Source organism: Hippocampus bargibanti, linkage group LG17 (genome assembly GCF_051943395.1).
Source record: "Hippocampus bargibanti isolate YZ-2025 linkage group LG17, ASM5194339v1, whole genome shotgun sequence".
Lineage (NCBI taxonomy): Eukaryota > Metazoa > Chordata > Actinopteri > Syngnathiformes > Syngnathidae > Hippocampus > Hippocampus bargibanti.
In genome coordinates this window covers 5,042,459-5,062,046 of record NC_142750.1, presented here as the reverse complement: position 1 = coordinate 5,062,046, position 19,588 = coordinate 5,042,459, and the positions used below count along the sequence as shown (strand labels likewise).

Here is a 19,588-nt window from a genome sequence, read left to right as displayed (position 1 = left end):
TCAAATAGATAGAAAGCTAGCTAGTCAGCTAGCTAGATAGCCAGCCAGCCATTAAATAGCCAGCTAGGTAGCTAGCTAGCCAGATAATAGATAGCTAGCTAGGTAGCCAGCGAGCCAGCTAGATAGCAAATAGATACAGTAAAGTCTCGTTATATCGATATCGGATATATCGATAGTCCCGGTTATATCGATACTATTTCTATGCACGCACGGAGAAAATTACATGCAAACAGCCAGCGGTTATATCGATCAGCTTGAATATCGATATAACGAGACTTTACTGTACTTAAAGGGATTATTCCGGGTTTAATATGGACAAAAACAGCAGACTGTAAATGGCTGCTTCAAACCAAAATGGCTGACTTTGATCGGGCATGCAGATGTGAGACTTAAGTTATTTTGTGGAAACCTAACGTACTTTCCTGCACACTTAAAATCATCAGTTTTGTTGTTTTTTTATTAGTCAATGACAATAATAAAAGGCAACCATTTGCATTTTTGCACTTGCAGCTCCGGAAATCCATCAAGGATAAGTAATAAAGCCATTTAGACAGTGATAGCGTTTTTTTTTTTTTGTTGAGGTGATAATGTTTTACAGCGCTGGATGAGATGGCATTCAAATAAATCAGTGAAATGATTCATGGGCTGGCAGGCGGGCCCGTCTTCTCCGACATAATGTGCTGATGCAGAGAGACTTGCCCTGTTTACATAAGCGCCCCGATGTGGTGGGCGAATGCAGCCAACTGTTCCAAATATAAACCTGGAAGATTCTTCAATGAATGGAAATACACGGTAGACATTAGTCACATCCGCACCTCCACATTTCGCGTTACAAGTAACCATTCGTATAAGGCATCGGGGGACAGGAAGTGAAAAGTGAAAAAAAAAAAAAAAAAGATTTGGGCATCACTGCCATTTATGACTTTACAGGAGGACAAATGGGAGGGAGGGAGGGAGGTGGGAGACGCTGCTGGGTTCCCTCGCATCTATAATTCATCAATGAGTGTTGTCAACAAGGGTTCATGAGTGGATGAGGAGGATGTGAAGACGAAGTCAATATTGACTGAGGGGAGCCTGAGGTGAGACTTTATTTTCTTTCAGGTGAAATTGAATTTTAAACTGCAAAAAATATCTGCGTAGCATCATTGTACGTATATAAATTTTATCCGTGGGACCTACGTGACTTGGATTTCGGTACAAGTACAGTCAAACCTCGTTTTTCGACCATAGTCCGTTCCAGAAAAATGGATTAGGTTGAAAACCGAAACCTTTCCCATTATAATCAATGTAATCAATGTAAATAATGTAATCAATGTCTGCTTTTTTTAAAAATTGTGATTGAACAATACAAACACGACTGCTCACAGTGAAAAGCTATGCGAGGTAAAATGTGTCGGTCACAGTGAGATGCGATACAAGGAAGTGAGGGTAGTCGAGTGGTGCATTCAAGTGTGCTCAGTTATGTTGAGAAGCAATTTTCAGTTATGTTGAGAACCAAATTTTTGGTCAAAAACGGAATTGGTTGACAACCGAGACGCCCGGAAACCGTCGTTTGACTGTAATAATAATAATCATTATCATCATCATCATCCATTTCATTTCTAAGCGCCTTTCAAAACCCCCCTTGGTCACTTTAGTCACAGGATCAGTTTTTCTGCAGGTGAACAGCGGCAGGCACACGCGCCAGCGTTCACTCAACCCGGACGTAACTCAAATAGATAGAAAGCTAGTGAGCTACCTAAGAGCTAGCTCAAAATCACTCAACCCGGAAGTAACTCAAATAGCTAAGAGTTAGCTAATAATTACTCAACCCGGAAGTAACTCCAATAGATAGAAAGCTAGCTAGCTGTACCTCAATCCTTACCCCCCCCCCAAATGAGGAGGTGCGGATTGTTCAATGGAAACACAGAAATATGGTTGTACTCTGGCAAAATCAGAGGCCTCACATTAGACCCTGGAACATCTGTGAAAGGCAGTCAGTGGATGTCAAATGCGATACAATTTGGTTCTTAAAAGATGTGGCTGGCTGAAAAACTAGGTCACGTCGCATCCTATGCCAGACACCAAACTCAGCGTGGATAGCGACTTCATTTCAAAAGGTCATAAAAGACGCATAATATAAAGGACGGCAAATGTCATCGCTGCGTAGGATTGAACATGTATGTTTTATTCTCCGTTACGCAAACCCAACATTCTTATGATTATTTTCTTGTATTTGTATTTGTGCGCGCTGTAGGGGTGTTCCCACATCTCGTCCCTTCCTGCAGGCCGCCTGCCTGTCGGGGTGCATGAGGGCATCGCCTCGACTTAAACATTGACGAGCAGCGACAGCCTGCACTCTGACTGGGAGGAGTCTAGCCGAGCGAACCAAATGTGCCAGCGCCAGTAAACACATGCGCAAATAAACAAACGCACGAGTATACATGATAGAGAATACAACAGAATAGAAGTTATCATATTTAAAAGCTTCAAGGTTAGTTGGCCGCCGAACACATGGCCCACAATGGAAGCACAGAGTTCAGGATGATAGTACAGCATGTAGCGTGTACTCAGAGTTCGGTGAGCGTGGCAGTGGGAAGGGGCATGGGGGGGCAGGGCTGGGAGGGAGTTGAGTCTCTTGACTGCATTTATTATAAGTGTATTATGTTTTTCTATTCCGTACAATCGGGGTAACAGCCTAAGTGGTAGGGCGTTGTTACAAATAGCGAGGTCTGCTGCTGATATGTGGCGTATTCAGAAATTCCGTCTGATGCCCGTTTACTACTTTAACAACACGCGCTAGCTTACGTCTGTGTGTGTAACTCTCAGTCGTACAGGAGTGGTCCATCGATGAAAAGGTTTCTTCAGCCGTCATCTGTACTTTTTTTGAAGGTGTCGGACGTTTCGCTTCTTAACATTGACATTAGGGATATATATATAGGGCCGATACTACCAGTAAGACTTTAGTTCGCTGAAGAAGCATCTTGGATAAGAAGCGAAACGTCCGACACCTTCAAAAAAAAGTACAGATGACGGCTGAAGAAACCTTTTCATCGACGCGCTAGCTTATCGTTAATTTAGCCGATGAACAAAGTCCATTGAAAAATGGCCATGGCAGGATGAAAAGGAGGCCCAAATTGGCAAAGAGCACGGACAAAAAATGATGGATGGAATAACCTAGTTCAAAAAGAAGAAGAAGAAGGTGACGTGAAGACAAGCGCTGACAAACGGTTTGACAGAAGCGAGCTAACGGCGGCACGATGGCTGACAGACTCCAGAGATGGAATCATGAATAGCGGCAGTTGACAGGGAGTCAATGCAGCGGCGACACAATAGACGGATCGGAGACTTGTGTCAGCAAGAGTGTAGTCGCGACTTTCCTCTTATGTTGATTTTGTTTTTCTTTGATAAATGAAAACTGCCCAAACTGATCAGCGCCGTCCTCGCAAGCTCAATCATGGACGGACAGGACATACTCGAGATCTTTTCGGTGCAAGTCACCCATCACCAATTTCATCACGACAACTGACAGGAGCAGTTATTCACCCGTATAGATTATGGATTGAGGGATAGTGGGAGAAAAAAAAAGCATTGTGTCACATATCCAATGACCACTAAAAACATTTTTTTTTCAAGTGACTGATAATATTTAACTCATTCACTGCCATTCCCGAATTTATTCGGGATTTGAAAATAGAACTTGGAGCGCCATACCCGAATTTGTGCAGGTTTTGGTTTTTATTGCCGGGGAGGGGTGCAGATCAAGTGCGAGTCAGACCTCTGGCAATGTGTTTTTTCCCTTCAACGAGGGGGCAGCATTTGCATTTGTCCATGTTCGTGCTTTGTTCCAGCTTCAGCTGTTGTTAAAGCGCTATATCATTTAATATGTATGTATTGTATTTTGTACAGCTGCTCCCATTTCAAGCTTAGATACCTCCAGACCCATATAACTTTGGAATTAACTCTTTTTCTGATAAAATAAGAGAATCCAAAGGTTTCTTACGCTACAATGAATGTTTATGTCGTCCTAAAACTCAATATTCTGCAATTTGAGTATTACATATTATTATTATTATTATAAATTCATTAAAATGTTCTACTTTAACTCATTCGCTGTCATTCCCGAATTTATGACGGAGAGCGCCATTCTTGAATTAGCTCAGGTTTTGTTTTTTTTCTTGCTTAGGTGCCGATAAAGCGCTGGCCAGACCTCTGGCAATCTTTTTTTCCCTTCCACAAGGGGGCAGCATTTCTCATTTTTTGATGTTAGCAGTTTGTTCTAGTTTCAGTGTTGTTAAAGTGCAATATAAACCAATATGTATGTATTGTATTTTGAACAGTCACCCTCATTTCAAGCTCTCATCTAACTCCAGACACATATCATTTAGGAATTAACTGTTTTTTTTTATGATGAAAGAAGAGAATCTAAGGTTTCTTACGCTGCATTGAATGTTGATGTCATCCTAAAACTCAATATTCTGCAATTTGAGTGAAAATGACAAAAACCCTGGCAATGGAGTGGACACATTTTGCACATATCCGGCAGTGAATGAGTTAAAGAGAAATTTTCATAACCTATGAGAGAATTACCTTTTTTCCCTTGGAGAATTCCAGAGTGGTGTGTACATACGTGGAATATTCATGAGCAACACACACACACACACACACACACACACACACACACACCCGCGCAGACATACACATTCACACAACCCGCCGGACCTTGACTTGACCTCCAATCTATTGGTCGGGGATAATAGTGCTTGATTTACTCACGTACTCCAGAGAGCGCACTGCTATTCACAGTGTCTGTCCATGCTATGGCTACATTGTGTAGCGGGAGAGAGTGACATCTTATAATTGGAAAAAAAAATTAGAAATTAGGCTTATAGGCGTACTGACGGAGTGAGAAGCGATTGACTTGCAGTTCAAATTACATCCACATACAAACATACAGTCTCTTATGTACGAAAAAAAGGCCCTTTGCTGGTTAATCCCGGCGGGCCTATAGAGAGAGGGGATGCTCTAATCCTGTTATCAGGCCCAGCAGATGTGTTGAGAGAACAATAAGCGGTAGCGCAACCCCTCCCCCCACCCCTTTATCCTCCCTCCCGAGGAGGTCATGAGAGCCAAAAGATGACTCTTCACACTCATTTGTTTGCGCTATTCAAATCCCATTCTGCTTGGTGGAGCGCGGTCCCAGTGTGTATATGGAGAGCTAGCGCAGTGTAGCGAGGGTGAGGAAACTGACCTCAGGAATGCTCCAAAATAATAGCGTCCAGACGTACTAAACACACATCACAAAAGGTTGAAACAAGAATACTTCCTGGAACATCTGATCATCATGACATCTACAAATATATTCACTTTTAACATTGATGATACCCAAATGGTGCATTATCAGGCTGTCTAAATATAAATAATCGAGATATCAAACTGCTAATGTTTATTTGTCTTGTTGGACACATTTCTTCCACTGTTAGAAGTAACAAAAACATTAACTATGATGGGGAGCTCAATGGAATACAGTAAACTCTCGTTTATCGCGGGAGATACGTTCCAAAACAAGCCCGCGATAGGTGAAATCCGCAAAGTACAATGTAATCAGCTTCTTTTTTTTTTCACAAGGCAATACTGCAGAATGAAACAAACAATAAAACAATACAGTAAAGTCTCGTTATATTGATATTCAAGGGAGTCCGAAAAAATATCGATATAACCGGGACTATCGATATATCCGACCCTGTTTGCATGTAATTTTCTCCGTGTGTGCATAGAAATAGTATCGATATAACCGGGACTATCGATATATCCGATATAACGAGACTTTACTGTATTTGGAATTTAAAAAAAAAAAATCAAGGCTTTCGGGTGCATCCTATACACCGTAAAATACGGTTATATATTGTTTCTCCTGGCTAACTTGATGAACCACGTCAATATGACTTAGTCATGATGACTTTTATAAACAAACACTGAGAGTCCAGCTTTTCGTACTCTGCACAAGTGCAAGCGTGGTTGGAGTTACATATTACATGCGTTTACGCCACAAACAGGCATTAAATGTCTAGTTTTAGCCGGCAAATTGTCAGGTGCATTGGAGGCGTGGAAAAGAATACCCTCAGTCTGTCGGAATGCCTTACGTAGTGCAGCCAAATTTCCTCAAGTGACGCTTCAAACTCAAGATCCAGATGAATACATACTCTGGACTAGCTCGACAGACCATGTCAATGTGACAATGTGATTCAGAACATTGTCACATTGACATGGTCCGTCGAGAGCAAAAATAATGATAGATGCAGGTCAGCATCACCGGAAAATGACAGCATATTCACCCCGAAACGAAAGGTCAAGTAAACATGCAATAATGACCATGTGTGTGCATGTGTGATAGGATGCTACGGGTCACAGGCTTCCAAAGGCAATTTCTCAATGCTTATTTTAAGCGGAGCCAGAGTCGGGCTTCATTTTGGCCGCTTGCCCCAAACGAGGGTGCTGATTAAAAGCTAATTATATGCTACAAATTGGGCCTCGGGTGCGCACGGGCTCTGCTAATTTGACACACAGCCCCGGACTTTGGACCGGACGCAAGCCCGCGAGGCGTCGTGCAATGTCCTCCCTCTGTTTTGCCGAACAGGCAAAGGGAAACAACGTGTCAGCTACGATGAAAGCTCAGAGTTTTGTAGCAGTCTTAGCACGCATGTATTTTTTAACACATGACCTTGGTTGTTCCAGCGTTCAACTTCTCTTAGAAAATCAAGCATCTACTTGTCGTTGACTCCCTGACATCCTTTCGGCGTGCTCATGACCTTTACCGCAGGGAGCCGGCAATAACGCACGGAGAGCAAAACTAACGTGTCTCATAGCCAATAGCCTCTCGGCCATCTCGCAGTCGTTGGCTATTTGAGTCTCTCAGTGACTGTTTTCGCTCAACTACTTATTTTCTTAACCACTGCTACTCACTATAAGCGCCTCAATAAAGCCTGATGCGTTTTAGAGTCTCACCGCAGATGCGTTGGTATTATTTATGAGCGATGAACGCAGCCTCGCGGTTGGGATTTATATTCTCATTATTATTTTTCGCTCTTGAGTGCCAAAAAGATGTACATAAATTGTACCATATTTACGCCATATTTCATGCTGAACAGAGCGGGCTGAATCCCATTTACATCTAATGCCATAATCTGCACAACTTCAATGTACCAATGGACTGGAATATTTATTTATTTGGACTGGAATATTTATATATATATATATATATATATATATATATATATATATATATATATATATATATATATATATATATATATATATATATATATATATATATACACACACACACACACACACACACACACACACACACACACACACACACACACACACACACACACACACACAGTGATACCTCGGCTTACATATTCTTACAAATGCTTTAGCTTACGAACATTAAATTCACGAGAATATAATCTTGACATACAAACTACTTTTCAGGAAACACACGGCGCGCCACAATGGCCGGCGGACTAGTTTTCGGCGGAAGAAGACCAAAACACACGGCCGCACAGCGCCACCGTGGCTGCCGGACTACTTCTCCATACCCACTTTCTTTGAGTGCATTCAGTGCAGATGTGGTTTGTTATGGAGTGGATACCTTTTGCTTTTTTGGGACCAAAAAAGACCCCACCACAGGCTAGTGTTCAGCCGAAGAGGACACAAAACAAAATTACGGTCAAGCAGAAGAAGGAGATCATCAAAAAACATGAACGAGGTGTGTGTTTGTGTGACTTAGCGTCCCAGTACCGGTATGCTGAGTCGACCATTGCTACGTGTGGCTAAGGGTGTTTCTGGGTTGTCGAAGCAACGGTCTCAGGCAAAACTAGTTGAAAAACTCAGTTGAAAAACTAGTTGGGGACAGTGTGTGAGGGTATTATCGCCGAGAAAGCACGGCAACTTCACTCGGATAGCATCAAGAGGCAACTACATCAACGACCATCACAAAGGTAAATAAAACGCCTTTAATATACAGTACAGTTTATTGCTTTAATTACAATACAATAGCACATTTATAATACATAAAATAAGGTATTTTTTTGTGTAGTTTTAAGGCTTATTTAATAGCAAATTATGTTTTATGGGGACCTGGAAACGGATTATTCTCATTTTTAATGGCTTCCTATGGGAAATTCATTTTTGGAAGACACACTTTTCGCCTTACACACACTTTCTGGGAACCAATTAAATTCGTAAGCTGAGGTGTCACTGTATACATATAACATTTGTAGAAATGTGTCCTTCTATAATACTTTGACGTTATGTAAATGCTCTGTGCAAATCTGATGAGCATTATTTATATCATATTAGTAACATATTTGCATATTTAATGCATTAGTGTACCATATTTTACATACACGATGACCTAATTTATTGCATTGTACTATATTTGTATATTTCATGCTATACGGCGGTTATGCAACACATTGAAATCATTATCCATAATATTTAAATAATTTCGTTTTAATTTGCCATATTTATATTACGGTTATTATTCTGTAAATTACTTTCTATACACAATTATTTGTAATTTTCTATTAGGGAGGGGGCTAATTCCAAAAACAGCCTAAGAATGTCCATCTATAGAGGTTGATGCCCAACCCCGATGGCGTGTAAGTGGGTGTCGACATTTGCGGTCAACTTGACCCGTAGGGGTGGTGGTGGTGGTGGTGGCGGGTATTATGTTCGGACCAGATTCAATGTCGGGCAAGCAGTGAGACAAAGGCAAAGAGTCACACCGCCGGTGCTTGGGCACATTGTCGAGTAGCGAGGGAGGACAACGCCACATGCTCACCCTGGTGTCAAGGACGCCATTCCATCACACCTGGAGCACACCAAAAGAGGACTACGAACCTCTTCATCCGTCCCCTGCCTGTCTTTATTATCGGCTCAAGGCGGCGGCGGGCCAGAAAATGCCTGTGGTACAACACAACAAACCTGCATCTGCATATTCCAGAGCCCGTTTGGCGTCTGCCCCCAGTGAATAAATTAATACATGAATAACAATGACAATCTTCTACTCTAAATGTCGATATGTGTGTTGTTTCTTTCGGCTATTTCTTGCTCGTTTATTTGCATAAAGAAGTGACGTACCGAAAGTGCAAAATTATGTTTTGTCTTTCATATCACAGAGGTTTAAATTATATACACTACATATGGTAGCGTTAATAATCATCTGAGACTGTTCATGTACTTCAGTTGTTGCTGCTGTTTTGGTTAGCAACAGAGTTGCAATGCGCTCCTCAGTTAACTTTTTAATGTCGGGGTATGTTCTGGAAGCATTACAGTTAGCGTATTTTCCAGTGTATAAGGTGCACACAAAAGCCTTGATTTTCTTCAAAAGATGATGCTGCGGCTTATATGCAGGTGCGCCTTATATGTAAAGTCATATTGAGCCACAACAGGTGTCGCAACAACTGTCAACAACCACCAACTCCATTTCCCTTTGTAGTAGTGTAGCGCCTTATAATGTGGTGTGCCTTATACATAGAAAACTGTTATATATTTAGATATTTATATGTTATATTTCGAAACTTTTGTCATTCATTGAAGGTGCGCTTTATCGTCCGGTGCGCCTTATATATGGAAAAGTTTCAAAAATACACCATTTCATTGGGGGTGCGCCTTATACTCTGGTGAGCCTTATACACCGGAAAATACTGTTTTTTTTTTCTTGATGCCAAAATGATGGAATCTATTTATTTTTAAGGAACTAATATACATTGCCAGTTTAACCCAAATGATAAACTGCCCAAATTATTGACTGTTGTAAGTTGACAGGTTTTTATCTATGAACCTGATTTAATGAAAAAAACGCTTCACTACAATGTATCTATGCTGACATTTGGGAAACCGGCAAAGCATCCAATTTGTTAAAGAATTTCAAGGGTTTGTGCACAGGTGAAAGCACTCCAACCGACAAAATGCGATGCGCTCCTTTCCTTGCTGCCCCGCTACGTTTCTCGGATCAGCGGATCTCCGGCGCGCCGGCCTTACGGGACCACCGACCTTTTCCCGGAATCTGAACTCACTGTCACGAAGAGGGCAACCCCCGGGGCAGAGCAGGGACAAGGAAAGCGAGTGGGTCGGGTACAAAGTGCACGGCACTCATTAGCTAGGTTGCATTAGCAAGATGATAATTCTACATTTACAGTGATACCTTGGCTTACAAACTTAATTGGTTCCCAGACAGAGCGTGTAAGGCGAAAAGTGTGTATCCGAAAAAATAATTTCCCATAGGAAACCATTAAAATGAGAATAATCCGTTCCAGGTCCCCGTAAAATATAATTTTCTACTTTCTAATTTTCTAAGCCTTAAAACTACACAAAATACTGTATACCTTATTTTATGTAGAATAAATGCGCTGTGGTATTATAATTAAATAAATAAACTGTACTGCATAATAAAGTCGATTTATTTACCTTTGTGATGGTCGTTGATGGCTTGATGGGATGGATAGCTTTTTGCATAAAGTGTCTCAAGGAGCTCTGAGTTGTACATCTTGGAAGTTGTGATATTGCAACAGATGCAAGCAGACACACTAGAAACATCATTAATAGCTGGTTCCCTTGCTTGTCTTTTCATTTGAAATTGAACTGATGGCTAGTGCGTGATATTTGTAGAGCCTGATTTGAACATCAAAGTTGAAATGAGTCCAAATTTCACTGTTTTCTATCCATTTTCATCACTCTCTCTCTGCCGTCTGCCTGTCTGTTTAATGTTTAAACCACCTCCCCTCACGCTGCGTTCTAGACCAATCACGCGGCTTTAACTGAAGACTGGGGGCGGGTAATAGAGGACAAAAAAATGTCGGCAGCCATTTTCTTTTTTGGAGAATGGCTTCACTCTCTCTCTGTCTGTAACCCCCCCCCCCCCCCTCACTGCTGCGTTCTTGACCAATCACGTGGATTTAACCGACGACTGGGGGCGGGGAATAGTGGACCAAAACAAGCCGGCTGCCTCTTTTTTGAGGAGAACGGGCTCGTTCGGGAATGACACATCAGTCATTGTGGCAGCTCCGTGTGTATCCCAAAAAATAGTTCGTATGCCAAGGTAAAATTTTCATAAATTTAACGTTTGTCAACCGAAAAGTTTGTACGCCAAGGGGTCTGTAAACTGAGGTATCACTGTATTTTGTTGTCCAGGGTTGGCGTCATAGTCAGGATTCAGATTCAGTTCGGTACCTTGTTTTTAAGGTGACATGGAACATGTCCCTTATGTAAAACGGGAAGAGAAAAGTCATTTCCCATCGATGTGAGAGAAGAAAAGAGAGGAAAATGGCACAAGGCGACACACCAAAATAAAACTCAGATGCGCAAACGCATTGGTGCAGAAAATCCTCGCCTTTAATCCAATCCGTCACGCTTTATTAAAGCAGCGGCGCGGCAGAGGAGATGGCATCAGACGGGCGGCCATGATGACGAGTGCTCGCCCAACAGGCACGGCAAATTTAACCCCGCACATCCCCCCCATCCTTCGCCGAAGAAAAAAAAGGGAACACATCAGAAGAAAATGAGATATGGAGGGCCGTGAAAAAAATGCTAATTCCTTCTACTCCTCCCTGGCGAATCCCGTTGATGCTACACACGCACACACACACGGACACTATGCTAGGTCAAATTGGGCCTCTCCCCCATCATCATGTCATCATCTGCTTGCTTTCCATCTGCCCGACATATGAACAAGCATGCCAGGGCACATTTTATACGCCACACGGGAGTCTTACTGCAACACTCCTGACAGCGCTAATCATAAATGAATAAGTCCTCGGTGCGTCCCCCCCGCTAAACGGCTACATGCGCATACGTTTGCGACTATATTATGAAAGGGAATGGATTTTACGTAAAGCAACTTCTGACTCATTGGGTAATTCCATTGGCGGGCCTTGAATGTCATTCTTAGGCCTTCAGTAGTGCTATGTCTGAATCAGCTGCGAGTGTGGTGTGGTATTACTACACGTCCACTAGAGGGTGCCATTGGCCAGGAAATAACTTGTGACTTGAAGAAACTTAAGAAATACTGTCATTAAACTAATAATTCCATTGGCGGGCCTTGTATGTCATTCTTAGGCCTTCAGTAGTGCTATGTCTGAATCAGCTGCGAGTGTGGTGTGGTATTACTACAGCTGTCCAACATCCATGATGTCCATCCATTCTTGAAAAGTCCCACTTGATAATGGCTATAACTGCAACCAAATCCATTTCTTCTTGTCTTTCAGTTATTTTGGGTTGACAAAACCACTATTAAATAAATACGACAATATATTTGCTTATGCAGCGTGCTACAGATACAAGCCAATCATGTGATGGAAAACGTCAAGGTCGAAATATCCATTAGGAAAAAAATAGTGTTCATATTGCCTGAAAGGCAAAATTGAGGGTGGATTAAAAAAAGTGTGAAATGACAATTTAATCACTTAAATAATTTGCAGAATATTTTAGCCCATAGCACAGCCTTTTTGATGTTTTTACTTTGCTTTTAAATGTCTTGAACTTCTTCGTTTATAAATCCGTTAAAATTTTCTACCTTAACTTATTCACTGCCATTCCCAAATTTATTTGGGAATTGAAACTAAGACCATCTCCAATTAGTTTGGGTTCTGTTTTTTTTCTTGCCTGGGTGCCGATAAAGTGCTGGCCAGACCTCTGGCAGTGCTTTTTCCCATCCACTAGGGGAACCATTTCCCTTTTATTCCATGTCAGTGAAACCAATACGTATTGCATTGTATTTTGGACAGCCACCCTCATTTCAAGCTTATATAACTCCAGACCAATATTATGTTTATGTAGTTCTAAAACGTAATATTTTTGCGTGTACTAAAATTTGAGTGTCAATGACGAAAACCATGGCAATGGAGTGGACACATGTTTGCACATGTCTGGCAGTGAATGAGTTAAAATATGAGATGTACATTGAGTTAGCTTGTGTGTGAAATGCGCGATATGAATAAAGCTCCATTGCCTTTAGTGGAGACAATGGACAGCTTTGTCGTGCATGTGACTTTATGGAGTGTGGCTGCTGCACATGTCCAGCCAGCATCAACGCCAGAAGGAGGAAGGGAGCCCAGACCTACTGTCAGCTCAGTGAAGCAGACTAGTGAGCCAATACACGCCGACGTATTCAAAGAAACACATATTTTATAGATTTTTTTGGTTTTTTTATCCGGTGAGGTGGAATTTATGAATCTATAAACACATCTGTAAGTATGCGGGCTGACACAAACACATATTTACTTAGTTTTTCCACAGAGGATGACTAAGAATATCGAAAGCACACACACACACACACAACACGGAGGGGCAGAGGAGCTGAGGACACAGCAGGGCGGCGGGCAGCCTAGGGGATTCAGCAGAAGGTGAGTGGAGATAAGGCAGCGCGATTGTGACTGTGTGTCAGAGAGAATCTGCACACTGGGATCGGTTCAGCGCGGCTACATGGCAACACATGCGCGTTTACATCACCTGCAGTATCGACGGAACGCTCGGCCAAGGTGAGCTCACGTCAATATACTGGTTGAATATTTAACAGCAGAAGACAAGAGGTGGTTCAAGGCAAAGTTGTCAAATTTCAACAAAATAATAACCAAAGTTCACAAATGTCACCCATGTATATTCTGTGGAATTGTCGCGGCTTGGAATTGAAGCCAATTTACATGGGACAGCAGATGTGAGACTGTCTGTTTTCGTCAATGGATGTTACAGGTTTGTGTTTGCTTTCAACACTTAGCTTGGAGCAGACGGGCACATTTCGCCTTGATGTCCATGATCCACTGGTGAAAAGGACGCTTTGATCGTCTCCTCTTTCATCAAGAACTGCTGCATCATCCAATGACTGTGTCTTTTGTGTTGTGTCACATTATTTGTTATTTAGTTTTTTGTTGTTGTTTTGACTTCAAGATGGCACCGCGAGAATGGCTGCCTTTACAGCAGCTCCTATATTTTGTTTTTCTACTTCGTCGTTACGTTCATCTCTTTGCAGCTGTGAAATGAAAATGTCTACTAAAGGCTAATCCAATCGGATACAATCAAGCTCAAATTCTTATTTTAAAGTCCTCTGGAAATGACCCTAAAATGGCTGCTTCAAACCAAAATGGCTGACTTCGATCAGGAAAGCACTGGTGAGACTTCTTATGAGTCCACTTGAAAAGACTCCATGTCGCAAGATCTCTCGAAAATTGTCTTAACATGGCCACTTCAAACCAAATCAGGCACAGCTTGACATTCCTGCTAAGTTTCACATTGCTAATAGAAAATTCTGTATACTTCACCGACATTTATATTGCCCTACCCAGTGCAACATTTTTAAAAATGCTCATTAGTCAGCATCTGTCAAGTACTTTTTGTGGATCAACTCATGCTAGGCTATATGTTATGTTGCTAAGTGACATAGGCTCAATATTCCACAGCATAAATAAAAAACAAAAGCTGTATGAAGCTCACCTTTGTCGTTTGTCGCCTTGCTCCTCCCTTGTCTGTTCTGCTTGAGCTTCCTCTGGTGCGACTTGCCGTTGTAGTGGATCTGCGCCTGCGCCGCCGAGTTGAGCTGAATGTTGCAAACGTCGCACATGGTGTAGATTCGTTGTTTACGTTCCTTCTTGGGCCTGCGAGCGCGGCCTAGCGGGGGCGGCCGGTCGGCTACCGTCGCCTGGTTGTTGTCCTTGCCATCCACGGGCGTGTCCGACCGGTCCGTCTCAGAGCTCAGCAGGGCAGGTTGGTTGAAGGGGCGCTTCATAGCTAGATAGGAAAGGGGATAAAAAATACAAATGAGAACACCAGATGGCGCTACTTTTCTCAGACTCAGAGTATAATAATAATAATACATTTCATTTAGAAGCGCCTTTCAAAATTCTCAAGGTCACTTTACAGTCACAGGATAAGTTATTTTGTGGGTGAGCAGTGGGAGCCACACGCGGCAGCGTTCACTCAACTCGGAAGTAACTCGCCTAGAAAGCTAGCTAGCTAGCTAATAGATAGCTAACATATAGCTAGCTAGGCCTTCACTCAACCCGGAAGTAACTCAGATAGAAAACTAGCGAGCTAATCGACAGCTAATTCGATAGCTAAGTAACTCGGCGAGAAAGCAAGCTCGCTAATAGATAGCTAGCTAGGCCTTTACTCAACCAGGAAGTAACTCAGATAGAAAGTTAGCTAGCTAATAGACAACTAATAGATAGCTAAGTAACTCGGATAGTAAGCTAGCTAGCTAATAGATAGCTAACAATCGCGCCATGTGAAAATTCAATCTTAACTCATTCACTGCCATTCCGGAAGTTATTCGGGAATTGAAAAGGATATTATGGAGCGCCATTTTCGAATTTGTTCTGTTCCTTTTTTTTTTTAGCACTTTAAGCTTCGGTCTGACAATGTTTTCCCCTCCAGCAAGGGGGCAGCATTCTCCTTTTTCACAGCCGACCCCACTTTCTATGCAGATATCTCCGGGAATAAATAAACTAGAAATTAACTTTTTTCCCTGATGAATGAAGAGAGTCTAAGGCAGGGGTGTCAAAGTCATTTTTTTCCGCGGACCACATTGTACTTACGGTTTCCTCTCGAGGGCCGTTATGAATTTGGGGAATCCATTAGAATGTTTAATCCGCTCCACATATTACATATAGAGCGCACAACAAATTAATGAATAACTAGTTTTCAAATCTGAAGTCAAGAATAATGACTGTTATTGTGGTTTACATCCAAAAATATGGAAGTGTGGTTAGGATTTTAGCAAGCTTCATGGAATTTCACAAGTTTGATTTGCTTTTGCGGGCCGAAAAAAAATTATATGGCGGGCCGTATTAGGCCCCCGGGCCTTGACTTTGACACCTGTGGTCTAAGGTTTCTTACCCTGCATTGCATGTTTATGTTGTCCTAAAAGTCAATATTTTTCACTCAATTTGAGTGAAAAATGACAAAACCCCTGGCACTGGAATGGACACACATTAGCACATCCTCTGGCAGTAAATGAGTTAAAAGAGTTCCTTTAAAAAAAGACTCAAACTTCTCTTCATCACATACTCAATTTAAAGGTATAATTGTCTTAATTCTTCCTTTCAGAAAAAAAATGACTCTTCTTCTATCGTACAATATTCACATGAACAACCTTAACCATTTTTATTTCATTTCAATGTTATCTTTTTCAAGTGCATATTCTCTTCCACACAATGCAGTCAAAATATTTATTAAAATATATGATCATAAATATGGTTTTACTTCTATTTGAGGCTGAGGTCGATTGACTTGTTTAAACTACAAAACGGACGTTGACAGTGAACATGACATGAAATCCTTGTGACAAAAGCTGTAAAGAGCTCAGATTTTCCAAGTTTGCGCATGTGCAACCTGAGCCACGTTCCGGACGAAGCAGCAAAAACAAACGAGAGACAACATGGAGGAACATGTCAAGAGTGAGAGCAAACCTGGCATTTACCACAAGGGGGAGACAGAGTGCTTCAAGGTGACTGTGGACTGATGTGACCCCGCTTCATTTTTGAACACAAATAACAAATATGGCACGGTAGACAAACGGGTGGAGACGATGGGCCCAAATTCTTCTTCTCGTTGACCGACAGGCACATTTAAGCACTTCAATTCATTTTTTCTGTGACAAGTGAGATTTTAGTTGATATCATAAATGTTTGTTGATTGATAAAGCAGTATCAATGACCTGCTAAAAAAACAATCATAATAATAATAATACATTTCATTTCTAAGCGCCTTTCAAAACTCTCAAGGTCACTTTACAGTCACATGAAAAGTTTTTGTGAGCAGCGGCAACCACACGGGCCAGCGTTCACTCAACCCCGAAGTAACTCAAATAGAATCGTAAGACAAATAGATAGAAAGCTAACTAGCATGCCGATAAATAGCTAATAGCTAGCCAGCCAGCCCGATTGTATTGTACGGTACAATAAATATATCACAAGAATTAAACTGCAATCAAATGAGAGTCGTTTTTCAAAATAAAAGAAAAGTATATTTAATAAGTATTTAAACATGAATAATCTTCTTTTGCTTTCAGCTTTTCCGTTCAAGGGGTCGCCACAGCGAATCAGTGTCCTCCATCTACAGAGGTTTGACAACAATAATAATAATAATAATAATAATAATAATACATTTTATTGTTATAAATAGTACATTTAAAAACTGTCAAGGATACGTTAGAGTCACGGGATAAGAACATTTAACTCATTCACTGCCAGACGTGCAAAAATGTGTTTCACTGCAGCGCCAGGGTTTTTGTCATTGTCACTCGAATTCCAGGACCCGCATAATATTGAGTTTTAGCACTACATAAATATTCAATGCAGCGTAAGAAACTTTAGTCTCTCTTGTTTCATTAAAAAAAGAGTTAATTCCTAAATTATTTTGGTTTGGAGTTATAGGAGTTTGAAATGAAGGCGGCTGTCCAAAATACAATGCGATACATACTAAGTAGTTTATATCGCGCGTTCACAGGAGCTGAAAGTGGAACAAAGCACTAACATGGAAAAAAGGGAAATGGAAAGGGACAGGGAAAAAACATTGCCAGAGGCATGGCCAGAGCTTTATTGGCACCCAAACGATAAAAAAAAACGAACTAATTCGGGAATGGCGCTCTACGTCATATTTTAGATTCTTGACGAAATTCGGGAATGGTGGTAAATGAGTTAAAATACAGTTTTTGGTGTGTTCGGATTAGAGTGATTCCACCCTCGCCAATTCGGTCAAGTGTGGGCGTAGTAGATGGGCGTTGGGGGGGGGGGGGTGCCTCTGTCAGGTGGGCTCGTGGTCACAGCTGTTTGAATGAGAAAGAAGAATGGAGAGCGCTCTGGTGTATTTTCGGATGTGGTTGCCGCAGACGCCGTATCGTAAATGTTTTGTTGTGGGCTTTTTTTTGGGGGGTTGTTTTTCTATTGCACAGCTTTTGGAAAGTCATTCATAAATGGGATGTCAGCCGAATGCAGTGGAGCCAAAAGATGTCGAGGAAGTGTTGAGAGTCTACAAGGGTATTGACATGTCAGTCAATCATCATGTAGGATGACGGAAAATAGATTCCAATGTGAGAAACGCCCTCCCTAACCGCTTAAAATTCCAGGGCATCTCCTTGAGTTCCCCCATCGGGCGTGTGCGTAGATTTGCGTGGTTGAAGACCACAGACATGTTCCTCATTCGATGCCAGGGAGCACAAAACATCTGACGTGGGGCGTTTTGAGTGCTCGCACATGGGCAACATGAATAGTGGCTTTTCATGGCCGCTGCCCGCTCTAATGTCTTTTTCAGACCTCGGATGTGTATGTGTGTGTGGTTGTGGTATTTCGGTGAATAACGCAGACACGCAGAGGCCGGGTGTATTTCAGGTACAGTCGAATTTTATTTATTTGTTATGACAGTCGCTACATGTCCCTCCAAAATAAAGTAAAAACAAAAAATCAAATTTAACTCATTTACTGCCATTCACGAATTGATTCGGGAATTGAAAATATGACGTCGAGCGAGCGCCATTCCCGAATTTGTTCTGCTTTTGTTGTTTTTTTTTCATGCTTGAGTGTCGATAAAGCGCTGGCCATGGCCTCTGGCAATGTTTTTTTCTTTTCCACAAGGGGGCAGCATTTCCCCTTTTTCCATGTTAATAATAATAATAATAATAATAATAATAATGCATTTAATTTCTAACCGCCTTTCAAAACTCTCAAGGACCCTTTACAGTCACAGGATTTTTTTTTGTGCGGGTTAGCAGCGGCAGCCATTCGTGCCAGCGTTCACTCTTCTCGGAAGTAACCTTTGTGTAAATGTGAGAATTTTGAATATTCCTTTGTGTAATAAAAAAGAAATAAAAAAGAAAAAACAGCGACTGGTGGTCTTGATTTTCATTGTTTTTTTAATCTTCACGGGGGCGACAGGACAGTAGCATCGCTAGCATCGAGCCATGATTCTCTTTAAACGGACCGCGGCATTAGCATTAGCCTTTGTTCGAGCTTCAGCTAGTGTTAAAGCGCTATATAAACCAATATGTATTTATTGCATTGTATTTTGGACATGTTGGCCCTCATTTCAAGCTCATATAACTCCAGACCCATATAATTTAGGAATTAAGTATTTTTCTAATGAAAGAAGACAGTAGTTGCGAGACCTATTGTGGCTCAATATTCGTTCACATATAAAGCGCTAAAAATGTCCAAATACAGAGGAAACTTGTTTGTGTAGCCAGGCCTATGCTAACGTCTGAAAAATCTAACTTGGGATCCTTCAGTTAGCGGCCACACGCTACAACCACTCCGCCGCAACTACTCTTGGCCTGCTGACGCTGTAAAAAAGTTCCATTTTATTGGCCGCTCGTGGTCTCAATGGCGCAAATGTCCCAATAAAAGGAGATATAAGTGGGATGGCCAAACACTGCTTCAGCACTCGGTACTCCACTGGGTGTGTCCATGTGTCTGTTGGGGGGGGGGGGGGTCAGTATTATTATCCCGGGATTAACAATCGTGTCTGTGTTGGCATGCGATCTGCCCTTTGCAATAATCTGCCGGCGCATCAGCCATTCCCACTGCCAACACACTTGTCATTCATGTTTCCAGAC

At 41.7% G+C, this 19,588-nt stretch overlaps 1 protein-coding gene across 1 annotated transcript in view; it reads right to left on the bottom strand.

Moving 5' to 3' along the window:
• The window catches only part of znf385c (zinc finger protein 385C), a 78,961-nt gene that overhangs the window by 43,828 nt on the left and 15,545 nt on the right, over positions 1 to 19,588 (bottom strand). Inside the window, exon 2 of the mRNA XM_089018248.1 lies at positions 14,476 to 14,769. Within this exon, the coding sequence (XP_088874374.1) occupies positions 14,476 to 14,767 (292 nt within the window). The 5' untranslated portion in view covers positions 14,768 to 14,769. The remainder of the gene's footprint in view (positions 1 to 14,475; positions 14,770 to 19,588) is intronic.